This window comes from Protomyctophum parallelum (genome assembly GCF_964188405.1).
Source record: "Protomyctophum parallelum genome assembly, chromosome: 9".
Classification (NCBI taxonomy): domain Eukaryota; kingdom Metazoa; phylum Chordata; class Actinopteri; order Myctophiformes; family Myctophidae; genus Protomyctophum; species Protomyctophum parallelum.
The window spans coordinates 9,416,952-9,439,912 of NC_139706.1; the positions used below are offsets into that span (position 1 = coordinate 9,416,952).

At 50.5% G+C, this 22,961-nt stretch overlaps 1 protein-coding gene across 5 annotated transcripts in view; it reads right to left on the minus strand.

Annotated features, from left to right (window-relative positions):
- Positions 1-22,961, minus strand: part of fat3a (FAT atypical cadherin 3a) — a 249,990-nt gene that overhangs the window by 163,180 nt on the left and 63,849 nt on the right. For all 5 annotated transcript variants that reach the window (XM_083773881.1, XM_083773878.1, XM_083773880.1 and 2 more), the window contains exon 2: positions 8,921-12,257. In XM_083773881.1, the coding sequence (XP_083630007.1) occupies positions 8,921-12,236 (3,316 nt within the window). In that variant the 5' untranslated portion in view covers positions 12,237-12,257. The remainder of the gene's footprint in view (positions 1-8,920; positions 12,258-22,961) is intronic.

Below are 22,961 nucleotides of genomic sequence, written 5' to 3' on the forward strand. Positions count from 1 at the left end.
CTGACCTTCCGCTGATTTGGTTCTGCCACCTGAGCTGTGCCGAAGAAGAGCGAGGAGCCGGAGGACATGAGGAGACGACCACCATGATGAGGTCAGGTTGTTATGGTGAGAGAGAGAGACCTTATTGGTTTTTCTGCCCGGGAACAAATAGTTCAGTCGTCCATATAGATAGGGGCCTATCTATGCTATTAGGATAAATCTGATCATGTGGTTCTCAGACTTCACGTGGCCAGTCTGTACTAGGACACATTTGTCATTTTCAGCCCGACCCGAGCCCCTCTTGACTTCTAGTCTAAAATTAAAGTTAAATATATATATATATATATATATATATATATATATATATATATATATATATATGTGTTTTGAAAGTATAGAACATAATAGAATAGAACCGTATCGTGAAATGTGGCGCTGATCATCAGTCTAGCACAGTGGTTCTCAACCAGTGGTCCGGGGACCACCAGTGGTCCTTGAGGGGACCCTTATAGAACTATAAGGGGACCCTTATAGACCATTGATTCCTAATAAACTACTGGGAGCTTAAGAACAGTGTGCAGATTTCTGTAAAATCTGCATTAAACATATGAAACGCGCACACACACGTCACGTGCAGACGCACGCACGCACGCACGCACGCACGCACATACGCACACACACAGACACACGAAGGTGGCCTCATCCATCCATAACAACAGCTGACAAGTCAAAATGCTACAGAGACCCAACAAGGCAGCCTGCACCACTCCCTCACTTAAGCACTGCAAGTTTAATAAATGTAGCCATTAATACGCTAATTACTGTAATAAAATAACTCTGCCTCTCTGGGCCACGCGAGTGACTCAAGCGTGCCAGCGATTAAAAGTTCTCCATTCATGGCCCGGGGAGAATAGTGTCCCATTAGGAGGGAGCAATTTATATTGTGGCCTGGTGGGTCACCGGCCACTTTGTAAAGCACAGGACAGGTCCATTTGGGTCTTATTTTTTTACACTATGAGTTAATGAACACAGAGGAGATTATTTTAACACGTTCAGACCATGAGCTTGTAGATCTGCTATTTTTCAATAGCTAAAGCATGACATGATGCCAACACCAAAATGGGTGCCCGGTCAGAATGGGTTAAGAGGCCAGAGGGGGAGGGACTATACCAAGTAGGGCGATACACATATGACATCACTGGTACCACCAAATCAGTTGGCCTGTTCTGAGACCAATTTCCATTAAAAAAAAACATATATGATTAGGAAGCCTGATTGTTCAAAATTGGGTATTTGTGGAGATAGAATAGGGGAGCCCAAAAACAACTCCCAAAAAAATGGGAAAAGTTGAAATCCATGGTGTAGGACCATTAACGAGAAAAGGAGACCAAATACAGCAATCTTCAAGAGACTTGCTTTAGTGACCTGAAAATGAAATGACCCTCATCTGAGAAGTGTGCCAACCAGCCACCTGAGTGTGTGTGGAAGTGATAGAGTGTCAATTAATGTGCGTTGCGGGTCCTCAAGTGTCTATTGGCCTTGGTGTATAATCGACCCCACACTCACACGCACACACGCACAAGAGCTGGTTTTCTTGGGGCAAAGCAAAGATGAGGGGGAACTCCAGGCTGTTAAAAATTAATCACGGCTGAATGAGGAGCCATGAATTCCTCCTCCCCGTCCTCTCTCTCTCTCTCTCTCTCTCAACGGATCCCAACAGTTCCCAAGGATAAGTGACCCTGACATTTAAAGCATCTTGATTTGTCAAGGGCTTCCTGCAAAAAGAGAGAGGGTTTGACCTGACTGGCAGGATGTGTGCTATACTGAGGTGTGCAAACAGTCCTGTATATGTGTGTGTGCACATCGTGCAACTTACAATGTAGGCCTTCAGACTTATCCAGAGTGATTTACAATAGGCAAGGTAATCGCATCCTGTACCACCAGACCTGAAACTGGGAGGTCAAACCAAAGACTGTGAAAATGGGACCCAATGCCTCCCTGCTTGGGCACATCAATGGGTTGGATTGGGGGGTCAAATCAACTAAAACTAAGATCCTAGCATGCAGTTTAAATGGTAAATGGTGCATTTATATAGTGTCTTTATTCAAAGGCGCTTTACATAGTTTGTGCATTACATTCACCCATTCACACACACATTCACACACCGATGCCAGAGGAAACCATGCAAGGTCCCAAACGGCACACCGGGAGCAGTTAAGGGTTCAGAGTCTTGCTCAAGGACACTTCGACACTCTGGGAGAGCCCGGGTTCAAACTGGGAACCTTGCGGTTCCCATCCGGTCACTCTACCCTGAGCCACTGCCGCCCCTGTTTAAAACAATACACTATGAAAAAATGATATATCATAATCTGTACAGGTGGTCAGGTGCATGTGTTTAGTCCGACGTACAGAGAACAGTCCTGCAGCCACAGGTTAGTTTTAACGTGCCACGGGTTAGTAGTCAACTGCCACGCATGTCGGGAGCCACGGGTTAGTTTGAACCCGCCGCGGGCGAGTTTTAACCCGCAGAGCGGGTTAGGGCTGCATGTCGGGAGAGTCGGTGTTGTCGAACTAATGCCTGTCGGACTGTTAGTAGTATGTCTAACCATGCACGCCCTGCAAATACACACCTAGATGTCACCAGCATTCATCGTCGTACGCTGGTGACGCATGCCACAAACTGGCGCCGATATACAAGTTCACGACTATGCGATTTCCTCCCGCTCACAGAAATCAGGCCACCCGCCCACATCAGGCAGAGCATAGGGAGAGAGTAGTCCTTGCCACCCGCCCACATCAGACAGAGCATAGGGAGAGAGTAGTCCTTGCCACCCGCCCACATCAGACAGAGCATAGGGAGAGAGTAGTCCTTGCCACCCGCCCACATCAGACAGAGCGTAGGGAGAGAGTAGTCCTTGCCATGGCTCGGATCATTACATTAGTCTGAGGCAAAAATCTAACTAAATACGCCTACGCCATAAAACACAGCAGAAGATGCTGGAAAGTGGACGCATGGACACAAAGTGGAGCCTTTTCTCACATGGAGAGAGAAACCTTTTATACTGAAGTAAAACGCAATATTTGGCTCTCCATGTACCACCATAATAAATAACATTGATAGTTTATTTATTTGTTCATTTAGCTCAAATACAGGAGCGTGTACCTGCCCTTTTAGGTCCATTATATGCCAACAATGCTGCTGCTCAGACAAAACTCAGTCTAATCACTAATTAGCACAACTGATGATATTTCTAATGTGATTTTAATCAGTTCTCAAATCTTCTATTACCGGCTTGGTACTGTGCTGTCATGAACTCATTTCAGCACGGCTGGATAGCCTATTTCAACCAATTGCTTGGTCAGAATAACTACCTGTAAAGTAACATAAATAATTCATTCCACTTTTGTCTTTTTTTCTCCTTTTTTGGGGTGACTCCTCTGTGTACCACCAGAGGGGGGCTCAAGTACAACCAGTGGTACTAGTACCAGTGGTTGGGAACCTTTGGTCCAAACCAGAGCCAAAAAAAATGTGACAATGTCACTATGACCTAAAAGAGACAAAGATGAGTCTGTTCTAAACCAAACAAGCTGTTGTCTCCGTGTTTGAGTCAGAGCAGAATGTCTGTCCTTAGCAACGTGCAATTAACATGCACGCACTGTGGAAACATTTAAAGGGTATTTCATCAAGCTGGACATTGATGAATATTTAGTGGCTGCATTAAAATAATTATGCAGATGGCAAGCTGGCCTTGGGTTTTGTGCGTGCGTGTGTGCGTGCATGCGCAATGCTGAACATTGATATGGTTCAGAGAGTGGGTCAAAATAATGCCTTTAACCCATTCTGACCGGGCACCCATTTTGGTGTTGGCATCATGTTATGCTTTAGCTATTGAAAAATAGCAGATCTACAAGCTCATATCGCGCCACCGAGTGGCGCGATACGAGCTTGTAGGTCTGCTATTTTTGAAAAAAATCGAAGAACGACTGACATTTTTAGAATCTGATCTCAGGTCAGAACGGGTTATAATCAGACCAGTGTGTGTCCAGTGGAAACCTCGTATGAATCTGATCTCAGGTCAGAATGGGTTAAAAGGTGTAAAGGCATGATGTGAGCAGATGTAGTCTTTATAATTATATATGTACTGTACTAGTCCATACCCGTCCGGGGATATGCACACTAAAGTTTGCAGACTTTGGGTGATGCCCTGCCTACATGCATTGCATTTGTATTGCTGAAATATCTTTGTATTCACAGCGTCTTATCACCACTCAGTTACACACACAACAAGAGACGCACGCACGCACGCACGTCATATGAAAGCAGGGAATCATAGCTTCAAATTTACATATTCGTGAGAAAACAGGCTTGAAAGGTTCACTTCTGTGGTCGCTAACATTACACCTATAGCTACATGTTTATGTATTTATTTCAAATTTACATCGATTTCAGCTCTGACATTTAATTCAGACACGCTCTAGTATGTGAAGAGTCTGCCTGTGCTATTAACTCATTTTGGAGGAAAATCTTCTCCTCTAGTTAAGTCTTGCCGCCATGACAAAGAGTCACATATGTGCGTGTGAGTGTGTTTGAGTGTGTAAGAGAGAGATTGAATGTGTGTATAGTATACTAAGGTGTGGGCCAGTACCACGCTCTTTAAGTTGTAATTGCGTTTGCAGTGTTTCCCGGGCGGCTCCTGGTTGATTTATGAGGGTTGCCAACACTTTGCTAACAAGGGCCATAAATTCTCCCCTCCCTGGCCCTGCTCATCAACGGGGACAAGCAGGGCAGGTTAGAGGGCGACATTGTGGTCCGAATGTGTGTGTTTGAGTGGGTAATGGTGTCGCTGCGTGGCGGCGGTGCACTGGTCTTATTGGGATTAGATTGCCACAGATTTGTTTTCAAAAGGGTCCCAACACCGTGTGTTTCAAACAAGGTTCGGCCCGTTGGGACCGGCACAAGGAAATCAAGCACAAAGTGCCTTTCTAGGAGTAGCCATTCTGTGAGAGAGGACGGTATGGATCCAGGAGCAAGGGCCCTTTGGGATGGCTGACCCCTTCGGTGCCACACAGGGTGCAAAACCGTGACCCGGGAATCTCCTTCGCGTTTGAGTAAATGGTCCGACTCACGCCCCCCCCTTGTGTTGAGTCGAATCAGCCCCGTTCGAGTTGCAACCCGAATGGGGCAGAGTCGGCTCAAGCTAATCTCGTAACGTTCGACAAGGCAACTCGCATGCTTTAGTGTCCTCTGGGGTGTCTCTCGTGGCTCGTGTTCGCTTCAGACGGCATCCCTCCATCGCGGTCTAAAACTTATCCCCTACTACTAGTAGTACCATTTATTACTCAAACGTTTGCGAAGGAGATTCCATGCTCGCTGCAAAACCTACTACTCTCTCGCCATGCCTTCGGCCTGGTGGAGACAATAAGACAAAACACAGCTCTATATAGAGAGGGAGCAGATGAACTCTTCGCCTGACCGCTGACAGCTGTAATGACCCCCCTGATCACCTCTAACCCCGATCAATGGCTTTCTTTTCACGCCAGACACTAAACAAAAGATCTCTCCTGATGTCGTCTGGGTTCTGGCCATTGGTGGTTTCTTTTTTTTTTTTTTTTTATCGGCCCCAAAAGTCACAACGCGCTACACTGGCCGAGCCGAATTGCACAAAATTACACCCCAACAGCTGTGTAAATGAAATGAAAAAAGCTCGGGGCTTAGGCCGGATCATCTCCACTTCACACACAACCGCAAGAGAGAGAGAGAGAGAGAGAGAGAGAGAGAGAGAGAGAGAGAGAGAGGGAGAGAGAGAGAGAATGAACACAATACAATTCCACTCTTTGAAATTGATAACAGCCTGGGGCGTGGAGTCGGAAATGGCATTTGAGGTTATAGCTGCAGATCAAATGTTTTAATGCAATGTTCAGCTGTCCACCAGAAATGAAAACGACCTCCTTTCCCCCGTGAACACTTTAAGAGAAAATAATAGCCTTGAAAAATAGCAATGAGCACGGTACCCCCCCCCCCCTCAATATCAATAAACAAGCAATTTCCTAGTATTTATTCATTTAATTGGGTAGACATAATTCAATTCTAGGACTTGTTTTTCACTGGAATGTGTTATAGGTGAGTTACAGTACTCGTTTGTCCCTTCCCCGTACAGTTCCCTTTGTAGAGAACAGTACACAGACTGTGTGTACGCGATTAGAATAGTTGAGAGAGTGAGTGTCAGTTTGTCAATTTGGTAGCAAAGAACCCTGCAGTAAAAATGTCAGCTTCCCCGTCGCTGCAGCCTGTTAAAAAAAATGCTCATTTTAAACACTTTCATGGGAATCAATCTTAGGAAGTTAGGGCACTTTGAAGAGTGCAAACAATTTAAAGTTTCACACTCACAGGAAGCCAAAAGGAATTTAAATCACTTTCGAGTTGCAGAGCCTGTATAGAATTCAAATATTTCAGCCTGTGGCCATCAACATCATCATCAGTGTACTGTACACTAAACTAAAACCGAAGTTTATAGCCTAATGCTTTAAATTCAAATGGTAAAAAAGGATTCCGGTGGCATTTATTATCAGCTTAACACAAATTCCTTTTGACACAACAGTGATAAGTCAAGCGCACTGTACTAAGTACAGTACTTAGTACGTAAAGGGACACTTCACCCTTTTTGCACAAAGATGTATGTTAATGACGTTTAGAAGACTTAGAACACTTTCCTGGGGTCTTTATGCGTGTAATATGTGGTTTTACATATTCTAGATTTTAGCAGTGTCCATATGATGTCACAGACACTGGGCTCACTTCCTTCCTGGACTACATGCTGTCTCAGTAAGACAGCCCTCCCCCTATCCACAAGGAGGAGCAGTGCACCAAAGCATTATGGGAATTGTAGTCCAGGATGGAAGTGAGCCCAGTGTCTGTGACATCATAGACACTGCTAAAATCAAAAATATCTTAAACCACATACTGTATTACACACATAAAGACCCCATGAAAGTGGTCTAAATCTTCTAAACATCATTAACATATATATTTTTTGCAAAACGTATCCCTTTAAATGTACTTAGTTAGACGTGGAGGAGGAATCTGTCCTGCGGAAAACATGCTTTGCTGCATGGTTGCGTGTGTGCGCGTGCGTGTGCGTGCGTGCGTGCGTGCGTGCGTGCGTGCGTGTGTGTGTGCGTGTGTGCGTGGGGATCTGAAGGCAATTGGAAAATGTCAAGATAATTTACAATCCCTGTCAGAGATGAGGGCTTGTCCAGAAGCCCCTTCAAGTGGGCTGTGTCCTTTGTCCTTCGCCGTCCTCAGAAATCCCTGAACTCCCCACCAGCATCCCAAGCGGATCGTACAAATCTCAATAATATATCCCTTAAGGAATGTATTCATTATTTATTTAACCACTTTAACCTGCATGGAATCCCATAATTCCCCAAACATTCTTTGAGAAAATGGAGGTTAAAAATGGTTAGGCCTCTAAGTGGTTATAGGGGGAAGTAGCATGGGGTAGATTACCCATAAATGCCACGGGGGGGTCAAAATAGTTCACTCTCCTTCTGGAATAAGCATTCTGTTCTCTCGTTCTTAAACTGAAAATTAAGCAGGCCCGTCCATCTCTCTCCCTAAAAAATGCCTGCATGGCTGTATTGACTGGACCTCACAGCCCGAGCCCTTTAAATCAATAGAAATCAGAAAAAGAATACCTTGAAGCACGGCATGCCACAAAAAGGCCCTGTGAAAACATTCAAGCCCACTGCCGTGGCATACGGACCCACAGGGAAGGAGGTAGGGGGTCGTCCAGACCCACAGGGAAGGAGGTAGGGGGTCGTCCAGACCCACAGGGAAGGAGGGAGGGGCGAACACGGGGAGAGAGGCAGCCAAGGTGTGTGCCATATACCAGGAGGAAGTGGCATGCCAACAACCAGCCTGTAAATAAAGTGATCGGCAGCGTAATTCAATCTGGCAAGCGAGGCACTCTTCCAGACTGGAGCTATAAGCTTATAAATCATGCCTCTCTAAACCCTCTGAAGAACAACCCCAGCCCCGAAAACACAGCAGCCTGCTCCACAATTACGTTCTTTGTCAGCTGGGCACGGACAGGCCCCGCGGAGCACGCGGCTCTCTCTCTCTCCCATGACGTCGAGACATGACTTAGAAGACCCGGCACCGTAAAACACGTTACACTTTAACAATTTAGGCATTTAGCAGATGCTCTTAATCCAGAGCGACTTAAGCGAATTAAGACTGTTGGATCCGTTGGATCTGTATGACGAGTATACCCGTCCTATGAATGAACGACGCTGGGTACAGATGACGAGCAGGCTCGTCTTGAGGCGTTTGACGTCGCTATAACATTGCCTCGCTGCGTTTCTTTTTTGGAACCGCTCCGGTTGCTGTGCACAGTCACGCAAGGGCCACCGCCGGCACTGCTTTTGTTTGTCAATAGCCATTAGCTTCTGTTTCAGGCTGCGCCTTTGCAAGCTTTTTACTCTGAAACTAATGCGCCGTCTGTGGTGTTGACCGGATCGGCGATGTCCGGAGGTCTTTTCGGAAGATTGCCGTTTTCTAGAGCAAGGATTAACCACAGTTAACCTGCTTAAGAGGATGACCATCCAGCAGCACACTACAAACAAACAATGCCAGCCTGTTCAACATCAAATTATAACAATGTCATTCCTACCAGGAATATAACAGGACTAATTAAAATAACAGTTTTTATTTTGTTTTAAAAATCACACCTGTGCAAACTGAGCGCTATACTTTGGTGCCTTTGGAGTAAAAGCACAGTTGTTGACTTATAGCATGACCCCTCCCTTCCTGGCCTGTGTGTGTGTGTGTGTGTCTGTGTACCCAATTAGCCGACTGCTCAGTGTGCATCTGTAGGGGTCAATAGGTCATGCTCAAACAGACAGACAGAAACAGCTGTTCTTGGAGGAAATAGGTGCTTACCGGTCTCTTCGTCGATGGCGAAGCGGCCCAGGCCGCTGCCGTCGCGGATGGAGTACTGGATCTCCCCGTCTCGGCCGTCGTCGTCGTCCAGGGCGTTGACGCGGAGCACGGTCGTCCCGACGCGCGCGTTCTCCTTCACGGAGCCCGTCATGGCGAAGTGGGAGAAGTAGGGCGAGTAGAGGTTCTCGTTCACGTCCACCACCTCCAGCTCCACGGAGGTGACCGCCAGGAGGGACACGGGCCGGCCCCTGTCCTTGGCCCTCACCGTGAGGTTGTACGACTGCTGCGTCTCGTAGTCCAGCTCCCGCAGCAGCCGTATGGCGCCGCTCGCCTTGTCCACCTCAAAGTGGCCGTCGTAGTCGTTGCCCAGGGAGTAGCGCACCTGGCCCCCCGGGCCCAGGTCGGGGTCCTGGGTCTCCAGCCAGGCCACCACCGTGCCGACCGGGAGGTCCTCCAGCGCCCGGGCGGTGTAGACGGCGGGGATGAACGCCGGCGGGCAGTCGTTGACGTCCTCCAGCGCGATCCGCAGCGAGGCGACGGAGAACCTCTGGCTCCCTCTCTCCGCCCGGTCTCGAGCCTCGATCTTGAGCTCGAACGCAGACGAGGACTCCCGGTCCAGCTGCCCGGCGACGTACACGATCCCGTTGGTGCCGTTGATGCCGAACTGGGTGGTGCTGGTCAGGACGGAGTAGACGATCTCCCCATTGAGCCCCAGGTCTTTGTCGGTGGCCTCCACTTGGATGACGTCCGTCCCAATGGCGGTGTTCTCGGGGATAACAGCGCTGTAGCCGCCGTCTTGTAAGAACTGCGGTGCATTGTCGTTGGCGTCCTCTATGTAGATGGTAAGCAGACGCCAGGTGGTTCTCTGTGGGAGGCCGAGGTCATAGACGGTTAGGTTAAGGAGATACCTATCTCTTTTTTCTCTGTCCATGGGCAGAAACACGCTAATGAGGCCAGTGTCCATGTTAATATTAAAGCAGTTGTCCGTGTTTCCATCTGAGATAGCGTAGAGCATCTGACCATTGAAGCCTGTGTCACCGTCAAAGGCATTGACCTTGAAGACGCTGGATCCGACTTTTAAGTCCTCACGCACTGCTATATCTGTTGGGAATGCTTTGTCAAACTGAGGGGTTTGTCGATTGACAGAGAAGAGGTCGATGAAGCCTTCCTCAATTTTGGGCTTAGTGCTCGCTTTGGACTTCTTGAGTAACTTTTCGGCTAACTTTTGAGCTACCCTGGTCTCCCTGCAATTGAAACTTTTGGAGGGAGATTTCCCAAGCACTACGGAGATGTTCACAAACATCGGATCGGAGAAGTTCTCCCCGTCCGTGGCGGTTATCTTTAGACTAAAAACTCCGTTCTTTGGACTGGCGCTGGCCAGGGACTGTTTCAACGTGAGCACCCCCGAGTCGGGGTTGAGCTCAAAGAAACCCCCGTCGTTCCCCGAGAGAATCTTGTACTTTACGAGCTCCAGCTCGTCTATGTCGATGGCGGACATGGTGGTGATGACGTCGTCGACGAGGAAGTCCCTGGAGACCACCCCTTGGCACGCCACCTTCTCAAACAGGGGCTGGTTGTCGTTCACGTTCTCCAGGTGTACGGTCACGTTGACCTCGCTCTCCCTCCTGTACGGGGCGCCCCAGTCGGACGCCCGCACCACGAACGTGTAGCTCTCCGACGAGGACTCGAAGTCCAGCTCTTTGGCGGTGCTGACGACGCCGGTGAACTGGTTGATCTGAAAGGGCAGGTCGGGCCGCAGGCTGGACACGCTGTACGTTATGTATCCGTTTTCTCCCCGGTCCGTGTCCGCCGCGGACACCGTCAGCACCTCGCCGCCGACCGGCACGCTCTCGTTGACGAAGACCTCGTAGGACGGCTGGGCGAACGTCGGCGCGTTGTCGTTGGCGTCGTCGACGACGACCAGGACTCTCACCCGGAGCTCGCTGTCCACTTCCATCACCTCCAGGTTAAAGGCGTCCTGGTCAGCCCCCCGGGCGGTCAACCAGCGGGCGGTGGAGATCACGCCCGTCAGAGTGTTCATCTGGAAGTAGATGGAGTCCGCGGAGGGCGTGAGGACGTATTCCGCGTCGTCGGGCTCCGGGCTGATTTTGACGGCCGCTACGATCGTGCCCGGCGGCGAGATCTCGCTCAGACTCGTCTCGTACAGCTCCCGCTCGAACCTCACCTCGACCGCCTGCGGCTTCGCCACCGTCAGCCGGACGACCGCGACGGCGGAGAACTTGGGAGGGGTGCCCCGGTCTTTGGCCTGGAGGGTGAGATTACAGCCGTGGGGGTAGACCTCCCAGTCCACGGATCCCGACGACGACGCCTTTATCGCAAACTCGTCTCCCTCCTCTGACCTCTCCAGGACGAACAGGCCCGAGGGGTCTCCGGCCACGATCGTCACGGAGTCCGTCTCTCCGTTGGCGCCCTCGTCCAGGTCCTCCACGGTGACCACGGCGTACACGGGGTCCTTGTCCAGCCACGAGGGCACGTGCGTGACGGCGCTCAGCGCCGGCGCGTGCTCGTTGAGACGCTCCACGTGGACAAAGAGCTTGGCCGTGCTGCTGACGCCGTTGTTGCCGTAGAGCTTCATGCCGCGGTCCACCGCCTGGATCTCCAGGTCGAAGCGGCTCTGCTCGTCCACGTCCAGCCTCCCGCTGAGGGAGACCACGCCGCTGGTCGGGTGCACCGCAAACATCTCCATCTTGTCCTTGAAGAAGTAGTAGAACTCGCCGTTGGAGCCGATGTCGGCGTCCGTGGCCGTCACCTGCGCTATGCTAGTCCTGAGGGGCGTGCTCTCCGCGATGGTCACGGAGTAGGTGGTGGGCGAGAACAAGGGCCGCAGGTCGTTCATGTCCAGCACCTGGACGCTGACCTTGGCCCAGGTCTCCAGCAGGGAGTCGCCCTTGACCGAGGCCTTCACGGTCAGCACATAGTTGTCCTGGATCTCGCGGTTCAGGATGGCCGCGTTGCCGCCTTTGGTGCGGACGCGCAGGAAGCAGAAGTCGCCCAGCACGTACTCCTCGGCCTTGAAGAAGCCCTCGTCGTCGCCCGACGTGATCCGGTAGCGGACGTCCCAGGAGCGCACGGACAGCGGCACGCCCATCTTGACCTTGCTGTGGGCGTAGGTGCGAGCCGCCGAGTTCTCGTAGACGCTGGCGCGGTAGACGGGCAGCGTGAAGCCAAAGGGAGGTCCATCCTGGTCCGGGAGGCAGTGGCAGGGCGGAGGCTGGATGAGCAGCAGCAGCAGCAGCAGGGCCAGGCGGAGGAGAAGGCCACACATGCCTGACCTCTGGCCCACGTTCACAACCATCCCATCATTACTCTATCCACCCTGCAGCAGAGAGAGAGGAGAGAGGGGGGATACGTTAGTAACAGGGCAGTGGTGGTAAGTACTCAAATCTTTTTACTTAGGCCTAAGGTCTAAAAAAGAAAAAAAAGCGTTCGCTCTGAAAGAATATATACCTATTCAAAGATTTGTGCCGCATTTTAACGATTTTTCCAAAATAGCAGACCTACAAGTTTATAGTGCGCCACTCCGTGGCGCGCTATGAGCTTGTATATCTGCTATTTTTCAATAGCTAAAGTATAACAGAATGCTTGAAACACCAAAAGGGGTTCCCGCCCAAAATGGGTTAAGAGTATTTCTACATTGCAGTATTGATACTTTGTTATTAGAAGTGAAAGTCCGGAAATTCCAGAAAATGTCCTCGAGTAAAAGCACAAAAGAATTGGCGTCAAAATGTACCGTACTTGAAGTATCAGAAAGTACTCATAATGCACGATATGCAGAATGTTCCCATTTCATTTTCAAATGTATGAGAATATTTTGAAAATAGCAGATCTCCAAGCAGATCTTCTTCGCGTCGTGACACATTGTGAGCTTGTAGATTCTAAGATGTATACAAGGCTGAAGTATGTTTTATAATAATAATAAAAATCTACAAAGTAACTAAAGTTTTCAAATAAATGTTGTGGAGTAAAAGTATACAATATTTGGATGTAGTGGAGAAGAACTACAGTACTTAAAGGAACACTTCACCACTTTCACAACTTCTCTTCCTATAATTCGTCCTCACTAAATGTTCATGATAAAATACCACAAGAGTGGGTCCTCTAAGTATATCTACTTAGTTACTTTATGCCACTGGCCAGGGGAGGGATTTACAGCAGCAAAAGGTCACACCGCGTATCCGCGAATCGACCTCTGCCCTCCGGGGGGGGGCGGAGATTACTAATTACTCCATCGGATCGCCGACATTAATTGGAGGTGGGTGAGACGTGTTGGAGGGTGGAGGGTGGAGGGGGGAGGGGGGGTTGGGGTGGTGGAGGGGGGGGGCAACCCACGGTAACCCTGGAAACCGGCCAGGAGGGGTGATGACATGACATCATCCACGTGTGTGGACTATATGGACACCGACTAGTCAATTGCAAGTTTCGGAAAAACCAAGAAGTGGTTTGGGAAGGAACAAAATAATTGCACGGCTATAGCGGGGCGGAGCGTAGCCTGCCGCCGAAACACACACCAAAGACAACATACTAACTAACCCTCACGGAGGAGACAGAATGACAGGGCCTGCCTCACGATGACCCCATCATAACCCTCTTTCCTGAAATACGGCGAGAATTGCAATGCTAGCGTATACTCAAAAAGCACGCCGTATATTCTCCAGAGGCAAACCCCAAGCTATGGTTTTAAAAAACAGGGGAGTCAAATTACTTGTTGTGCTCGGATTTTTGTTCTCCTCTTTCAGTTAGAAAAAAATATGCTAGTCCCAAAGTAAGCAAGCCGCAAATATGTGCCAATCCGGGCGCTGGGTATAGAAAGCCCTGATCCGGTATAAATGCCATGTTGTGGGCTGTGGCCATAGGAGCGCCACAGTGGTCTGTGCTCTGATGACTCGGCACTTTCCACCCGGGATGGATGGATGGGAGAGAGAGCACCGCAGAGGTTGGATGGGGGAGAGAGAGAGAGAGAGAGAGAGAGAGAGAGAGAGGACGGGAAAAGTAGACCAACCATGTCCGAGAGCAAAGCTAATAATACAGTGGTGAAACGGTACCGCCTCACACTGACACACACACACACACACACACACACACACACACACACACACACACACACACACACACACACACACACACACACACACACACACACACACACACACACACACACACACACACACACACACACACACACACACACACACACACACACACACACTTTGTAAGCATAACAAACTCCCCTCTCGTCTTTTACACAAACTTCTGACCTAAAAAAGACAAAAAGGAACATTCAGCTTTTCAACTGTGGCCAAAACCACCTCAGCTGAAACAATTCAAACCGCAACATCTGAAGCCTGGATTTAAATAAGACCCGTCAAGAACCCGCCGCGCTCCGCCGCCGAAACAAAGGCTGGAACAATCCACCCGGTCTGACCGATCCGAGCTGCCAAAGACGACCAACGTGCTATTTTCAGCTGACCTTAAACTGTCATCACGTCGTCAAAACTTTCACTTGGTGGCGGTGGAGGGGGGGTTGGGGGTGTTGTAGTAGAGGAACTTAAGTTTTTAGGAGGTGTAAACAAAACGACTCTTTCCTCCTTGAAAATGTGCCTGCGGAGGAGAACAGTAGCGTCAGCACTTTATTGGGTCAGCACATCTTTTCCCCCTTTTGAAAACCTTAGGAGGATTAAGTACGTACCGTACGTACAGGCAGGCGGGCAGAGGAATATGCTCGAATGGACAAATTGCCAAAGGGAGCAGGAGTCGCTGGATTAATATTCTAGGAGTGGTCACACAGTATAACGATCCTCTCGGACATCACACACATGCTGAATAGCTAAGTGCCTGTTCCGGCGCGTCAGCGCGTTATGCGTGAGTGGAGGAAATGTCTGCGCGCACCGTCGGGGTGGCAGGCTTGGTTCTCCGTTGGCGAGACGGACCAATTGCCCTCTATGAAGGGAACCGTCGTGGGAGCAATCCACGTTAATGGCTAATGTATGCCCGTCACTCTGGATGGATGCATCAATTAAATGCCTGAAATCTAACTGTTTAAAAAAAAGAACTGTTTCGCAGTGGGTTTTCCGTGCGGTGTAGACTAGACACGAGAGCGCATCAACGCCAATTTGATGCTTTTTAAAAAGTTGTCTGGTGTCATTTATAGTCAGAAGTAGACTGAAAAAGAAAGAACGACCACAGATATAAAAATAGTATGTTGATTGACTGCGTTGTGGCTCCACACAGTCCACACACTGAGAAACAACTACCAGACAAAAAAAAGCGATAGCAGCACAACAACAAAAACAACACAAAAAACTAAAAAAATAACAAAGAAAAGAAGAGACTCAGGCGAGGACAGGGAAATGTTGTAACGGACAAAGTCACCCCGTGTTGCGTGTGCAATGGCGTGACAGGGACTTATTGTGTTGTTGACTACACTGCGCCACGCTTGGCGCTTCCCGACTCATGGTGTGTGGCCGGTTTAGCGGGTGCTTCCGGGGCTCACGTTGTTCCCACAAACAACATGCTATTCAGAATAAAGGCATGACTCTGAAGAGAAATCTGTAGAGAAACATATGCTATGGGTTGAAGTGCCGTGCCATACAAACATTAAATACATTCATATTTAATGCATTTCTGGGAAAGGGCCTGCAGTACTAGCAGTGTTTGCTGCATATTGATTTCACCAATGCTGGAATGCCACAGCTTGTCTATATGGAAATCCTCATTATAATTTAACAGCCTGTGGCACCAACAGTAGTTATACAATAATAGTCAGGCAAACTTTAACATACTGTTGCTATTCTCGTGTCGTGTCGGAATCCCACAGTGCCCATAAGGCATCCGATTTTGGAACTCCCCTAAACACATATTTGGGCCTAACTCAGCACCGCTATGTTTGACAATAATCCCCCAGTCATATGCACAGGAGCATGCGTGCGCACGCAGGCACGTGTCACGTGTGTGTGAGTGCGAACACACACAGGTCTAGGTCTATCCCAGGGCTCTCCCAGAGTTAGTGTCGAAGTGTCCTTGAGCAAGACGCTGAACCGCTATTTTGTTCCCGTTGTGCAGGCTGGTGCCTGGTTTTCTCTGCCATGAATGTGTGGGTAATGGGTGAATGTAATCTACTGTATCCTTACGCTTTGGATAAAAGTGCTATATAAATGCAGAATTTGCACGTATAAATGCACCATTTGCACACGCATGCTCGCACACGCACACACACACACACACAAGCAAGTCATAACTGGATTCCAGTACGTTCCATTCGCTTCTATCCAAACCAAAAGCCATGGATTAACAATGACAGACGCATTAAACTGAGTGAGCGCACCATTGCTTTCAAATCCGGGGATGTTGAACGCTACAAACGAACCAGGTATACGAACTGAGAAAGGCTATCAAAGCTGCAAAGAGGCAGTACAGGAGGGACAAATTGGAACACAATTACAGCGGCTGTGACTCGCGGCGAATGTGGACTGCAGGCGGTTATACGGGCTATAAACCCAAGTCAGGCACAATCACTGACACCTCCGCGCCTTTACTGGACGAGCTGAATCCATTTTGTTCCCCACTTTGAGGCTCATAACTTGGACCCGCAGCTACAGCGGTGCGGAGGTGCCTCAGATGACTGTGAGTAAAGCGTTCAAAAAGGTTAATACTCATAAAGCTGCAGGGCCAGATGGGATAGCCTCTCGTGTCCTTAAGGCATGCTACAACCAGCTGTCATGATGGGTCTATACTGACATATTTAACCTGTCCCTGTCATTGTGTGTGTGCTTTAAAAAAAACTATAATTGTGCCCATTGCCAAGAAAAAAACCTGTCACCTGGTGTCTTAACGATTATCGACCTGATGCTTTGACTTCTGTTCTCGTGAAATGTCTGGAGAAATTGGTTATTTCTTATATCAAGAGCATCATTCCTGCTAGCATTGATTCATTGCAGTTTGCTTACTGTTCAAATAGATCTGTGGATGATGCGATCTCTCTTGCTTTACAGACTGCCTTGGTACACCTTGAAAAGAAAAACTCGTGTCAGACTACTGTTCATTGAATATAGTTCCGCATTCAACACTATCGTTCCATCTAAATTAGTGTTGAAACTTAAAGCTCCATCTGTAACTGGCTATTTGATTTTCTGACAGGCAGGCCCCAGTCTACACAATTCTCACCAGAACCAGCACGCCCCAAGGTGCTGCCTCAGTCCTCTGTTGTACAGTTTGTTTACGTTTGATTGTGTCGTAAGATGTGGGAATAACAGCATACGGTAATTCAATTTGTGGATGATACCACAATCGGATCAGTGATCGGATTAATAACCGACGGTGACGAGAGGGCCTATAGTAGGGAGATAGAAGATCTAACTCTATGGTGCAACAACAACAACCTCTCACTTAACATCAATAAGATCAAAGAAATCATTGTAGACTTTAGGAAGTCCAAAGGTATCATCCACACCCCCGTTTCCATCAAGGGGTCATCTGTCGACGTAGTTGATAACTTTAAATTCCTGGGCCTACACATCACAGACACATTCACATGGTCACTCAACACCATACACATCACAGACACATTCACATGGTCACTCAACACCAACACATACACATCACAGACACATTCACATGGTCACTTAACACCGAGTACATCCTCATTATCGTTGTATAATATAAAGTGTCTTAACTGGCTGTATCACAGTGTGGTACAGTAACACGACTGCTCAGGATTGCAACAGGCTGCAGTAGATCGTTAAAACAGCAGCTAAAATCATCGGCACAGCATTACCCAGTCTCCATAACATCCACACCACTCGCTGTACCAAAAAAGCCCACAACATCATTAAAGACCCGAGCCATCCCGCAAATACCCTGTTCCAACTACTCCCTTCCAAAAAAAACGCTACCAGAGAATCAAATCTCGTACCACCCGTGACCCGTCTCAGTAACAACGGTTTATCTAAGCTCATCTCGCTCAAGAATCGCCTAAGGGTGGCGCCATTTCCATGGTGCCAACACAGAATAAATCCATATACTCACGAAACAATACTGATTGGGTCGTGCAGCTGTCTGTCACGACTGTGGCTGCAAGCTCCGCCCAGAGCCTATAAAGCAGCACACAGCCGGAAAAGACGTCATTCCTGCCTTTTTCTGCGCTAACACAGATTTTCTAAGACTACCACTTCCATAACTCCGTTGAGACTTTTATTCCCCCTGGACGAGTGCTTCACTTGTACCCTGGAATTCGCGGTGGAAACCCGGTGGTCTTACACTCACGAGAACGAAACGCAGTAAGTTTCAGAAACAATAAAAAAGGGGCTTTTTTCCTGTCAGTGCTGTGAAGCCTCTCGGACATAGCCCCGTTAGCCTTGGCTAACACTAGCTTAGCTTTAGCCTAGCTGTTGACAAACGCTAGCTTAGCTGTGGCTCAGCCTAACCAGTGTCGGGAGACCTCGCGTTAGCCGCGAAGCCCTGCCTGGACCGTGGAACAAGAGCCAGCCGACGATAGACAAGACACAGCCGCTCGTCGGAAAGAAGTTCAGCCCGGCGACCCGCAGAAGTCAACCTGCACTGCTCTGCTAACGGTGAGTTGATAAACCTCCGCTTTGCAACCCCAGTTAGCTCTGTTTTCTCCCCTGTTTTCTCTACACTATCGTCGGAAACCTTGAGGGACCCTACTAGCTAAAACGCAGTTTTCACAGACTCCCTCGGCCCGCGCTGACCCACGTTCTTTCCCGCCACGTTGTGTCGTAAGACCCCGTCGGCTCGGAAGCCCGTTCCACGGCTATCACAGGCTCCCACACGGCCGCAAGGCCTAGCGCTAGATCGGCGACGCACGTTGCTCCGTGCCGAAAGGCCCTAGCTACTAGCCAGCTACTATCTAGCTGCCCTCTGGCTACTTCTAGCCTCCTCTAGCTGCTATCAGCTACTCCTGTTGCTTCTAGCTACTGTTGACTGCCCCTGGCTCTTGGTGTGTGTTTCTGTAGCTGTTTATAGTGACTTCTAACGTCATCTGGCTACACCTAGCCACTTTGTAGCTGTATTCTAGCGACTTCTAGCTACTTCTAGCGGATCTAGCGGATTCTAGCTACTTTTTCTCCAGACTTCTGGAGAACACTGCGCTTGGCCTACAAAACTCTCTCCGTGTGTCGGAAGACCCTGGTTAGTTTTCTAGCCTTTACTACACCTCAGTGGACAGTTGGAAAACTAAACTAGGCAACATGGCTACTGGCGGTGACGCTACACAACACAACCAGACCCAGGAGGACCCTCAGTGGGTATGTTTCAGTCGCAACTGCAACAGAACCCGGGCAACAGACAACCCGCATAAGCAGCAAGCTGCAACGCTGTTTCGCTTGCTACCGGTGTTTCTAGCTAATCCTCGGCCGCTAGGCGTTGATTTTAGCGCCACCAACAACAAGCAACCACCGTAGCCGGGTTACGACGCTAGCTTGCTATCCAGCCGCAGCTTCGCTAGCCTTCCTAGGTTAGCTAGCTCCCGCTAATGCAGCTATAGCCTTTTAGCTCCGCTAGACACTAGCTAGTTTCCAGCCGTCAGGCGTTAACTACAGCTTCTCTAGCTTCTCTTTGGCACGGTTGTTTTTGCTATCGAAGGCCACAGGCCTGCTCTACGCAACCCGCACTACCCGACGAACCGCCGCATCGCTCTGTGTCGTCAGACCTAAACAGCACCAGCCCGACGGCCGCGCTACGCGAGCCCCAGGCTTTGCGGCCTTCCCGTAGTCCGGCGCCTTTTCTTTCACGCAACTAAACAGCTTCTCTGGCCACCACAGTTTCACAACGTGGTCGTCTCTGTTTAGACAGCTGATTTTCAGTGGAGCACCACGAGTCCTACTCTTCTACTCCACCACCACTTTTCCTTTTTTATAATTTTTATATTATAACTTAAAGGAGAAGTGCTTCTACAATGTCTTGAACTGCTGGTTCCTTCTTTAAGCTACAACTGTGCTTGACCTACAAGACTCTTCCCTGTGTCGGAAGACCCTGGTTAGTTTTCTAGCCTTATTACACCTCAGTGGACAGTTGGAAAACTACACTAGGCAACATGGCTACTGGCGGTGACGCTACACAGCACAACCAGACCCAGGAGGACCTTCAGCAGCGGTGACAACAGCCCTCCCGGGTTCCCGAGGAGGAACGCCACCGGGAATTTCTCATGCAACTGCAGCAACCTGCTGTCCCCTGAGGACAGTCACTCTCGCTGCATGGTTTGCCTGCTCGCCAGGCTCTCGAGACCTCTGGTCTCTACCCCTGCTGCTTCTGCTTCGCGGACGGGGAGAAAAGCTGACGCATCTCACGCGTCGAGAGTCACCAAGACAGGTCCCTGGTCGACACCTCCGAGCCCGGCTGTCCCGACCAGCCCCAAACTTCGAGGCCTAGGCCCACCACCTCGTCCTCTCTCTCCAGACCCCTCAACCTTGACGCGTCTCAGAGACACCATGACGAGTCCTTCCTGGGCTCCTCCCCTGCCAGGAAGGCGGCTCGGACCGCCAGCAACAAGCTCCACACGCTCTTCACCACACTGGTAAACAGGCCTGTGGAGCCAGACCCGAGACATCAGCCAGGCCTCACCGGCTGGCTCTGGGTGCTGCTCTCCCTCCAGCGGGATCTCGTCGGCCCACCAACGAGGCTCCCCCGAGCCGGGTGGTTGCGACAACGAGATGTCGGATGCAGTCCTAGGCCTCCACCGACAACTACCGCTGCTACTACTTCACGCAGCGGCCGAAGGCACGAGTCTCACTCGACGTGGTTCCCCAGCGACCCTCGACTACCGACTGCTTCCCTCAACATTACAGGTATGTACATTGTGAAGCTAGGGTTGTTTAGCTATTTAGCTAACTTTTTCGAGGTCGGGAGTAGCAACCTCGTTGGATGGCCGATGCCACCCTAGCATGCTTAGCTTTCTAGATAGGCTGCTTTTCAAGGTGGACGACGGACAGCGAGCTCCTCCAAGAGCTCCCTCCGCACGCCAACCCCGACACACCAGCGGTGGTAGGGGTGGCCGCTCTGGCTCCAAGCCCCACCAGGAGAGGGCAGGAGGCCAGCTGGCACCGTCCGGTGCCTCGGCCGGCACCCCCAACCGTGACAGACGCCCGGCTGGGCGTGGCCACGGCCGCCCGCCCCATGGCCCCAGACGAGGCCAGGGCAGAGGCCGTGGGGAGCCACAGAGCAAATGACGCCGTCCCCGTCCCAGGGGAGACGAGACCAGACGTCTCCCCTCCCCCCCCTGAGCCTGGATTTGAGTATTCTTCTCACACTCAGACCGCCCAGGAAGAGGCGGGGGCTCACGATGCGGAGCATCACCACGGGTGCGGCCGATCATCGACATGTTGTTGTTTCCAATGTTGTACCTGTTTTATTTCCTGTAATGAAGGCCTTCACGCCATTAAAACAAACAACGACAACAACATCGGGGGGACATGAACCCACTGCCAGGAGTAGCCCCCGGGCTCTCCGACACAGTGGGGCGGGACCTTGGCCTTGTGGCGGGCCTAAACGCCACTGGCAGGACGGGTCATGCCGAAATTTTCTCTGGTCCACCAGGAGGCGCCAGCCCTGCGCGACGGCGCGCTCCCCTGGCGATGGAGAACCCCCTTGCGCGTCGCCTGACACAGTGGGAACTGTGCGGAGCGTCTCCTTGGGTTCTCCGCACCATAGCGAGAGGTTACAGGCTCCAGTTCGCTATGAGACCCCCTGCATTCGGAGAAATCCTCTACTCCGATGCACGCGGCGAAGCGGGTCAGGTTCTCCAGCAGGAGATCAACTCTCTGCTGGAGAAGAAGGCTGTCAGAGAGGTACCCCTGAGCCAGAGTCGCAGCGGGTTTTACTCACGCTACTTCCTGGTCAAGAAGAAGGGGGGGGGGCTGCGTCCAATCATGGACCTACGAGCTCTCAATCGGTACCTCAAGTCCTTCCGCTTCAAGATGCTGACAGCCAAGTCTCTTGTGCGCTCTATACGCATGAACGACTGGTTCACATCTATAGACCTGAAAGACGCCTACTTTCACATCCCTATCTACCCACCTCACAGGAAGTTCCTGAGGTTTGGTTTCAAGGGGAAGGTGTACGAATACACGGTTCTCCCCTTCGGGATGTCCCTGAGCCCCAGGGTGTTCGTCAAATGCACCGAGACGGCTCTGGCCCCTCTGCGGCGACGAGGTCTACGTGTAGCAAGCTACATCGACGACTGGCTTCTGAGCGCAGGCTCGCCACAGGAGGCACTATGGAACACCACTCGGGTGGTGTCCCATATGTCCTCCCTAGGGTTCACCATAAATCACGAGAAGAGTGTTATGGTGCCCGCCCAGTCGATCAACTTCATAGGCATAGCACTGGATTCAGTCTCCTTCACGGCTCGGTTGAGCCCGGAGAGGATCGACGCCTTCCTGAAGTGCGTGGCCCTGTTCCAGAGAGGACACAGACTGCCACTCAGAATCTGCCTACGTATGGCGGGACTGATGGCGTCGGCCATCTCCCTGGTGCGGTTGGGCAGACTCCACATGAGACCCTTTCAGCGCTGGTTGAGGTCTCTACGGGTGCCCACCAGATTCCTCTCGCGGCGAGTGACAATCCCCGGGGAATGCACGCTCGCCCTGAGGTGGTGGTCGGACAGACGGACCCTGAAGGAGGGAGTCCCCCTTGGTTTACCGTTGGCCAGGAAGGTCGTCACTACGGACGCGAGCCTGAGTGGGTGGGGGGCCACCCACGAAGGCAGGTCGGCCAGAGGGATATGGGATGGAACCTTGAGGTCCGCCCACATCAATTATCTGGAACTCCTAGCGGTCTTCCTCGCGCTGCAAGCGTTCGAGCCGCTCATACGGGGTTGTCATGTCCTCGTCCGTACCGACAACACGACAACGATGTGCTACATCAACAGGCAGGGTGGACTGAGGTCCTTACGCCTGCACACGTTGGCATACAGGCTTTTGACTTGGTGCGACGGGCGTCTTCTGTCACTGACAGCCTGCCACGTCCCGGGACTACTGAACGCGGGTGCAGACCTGTTGTCCAGAGGTCC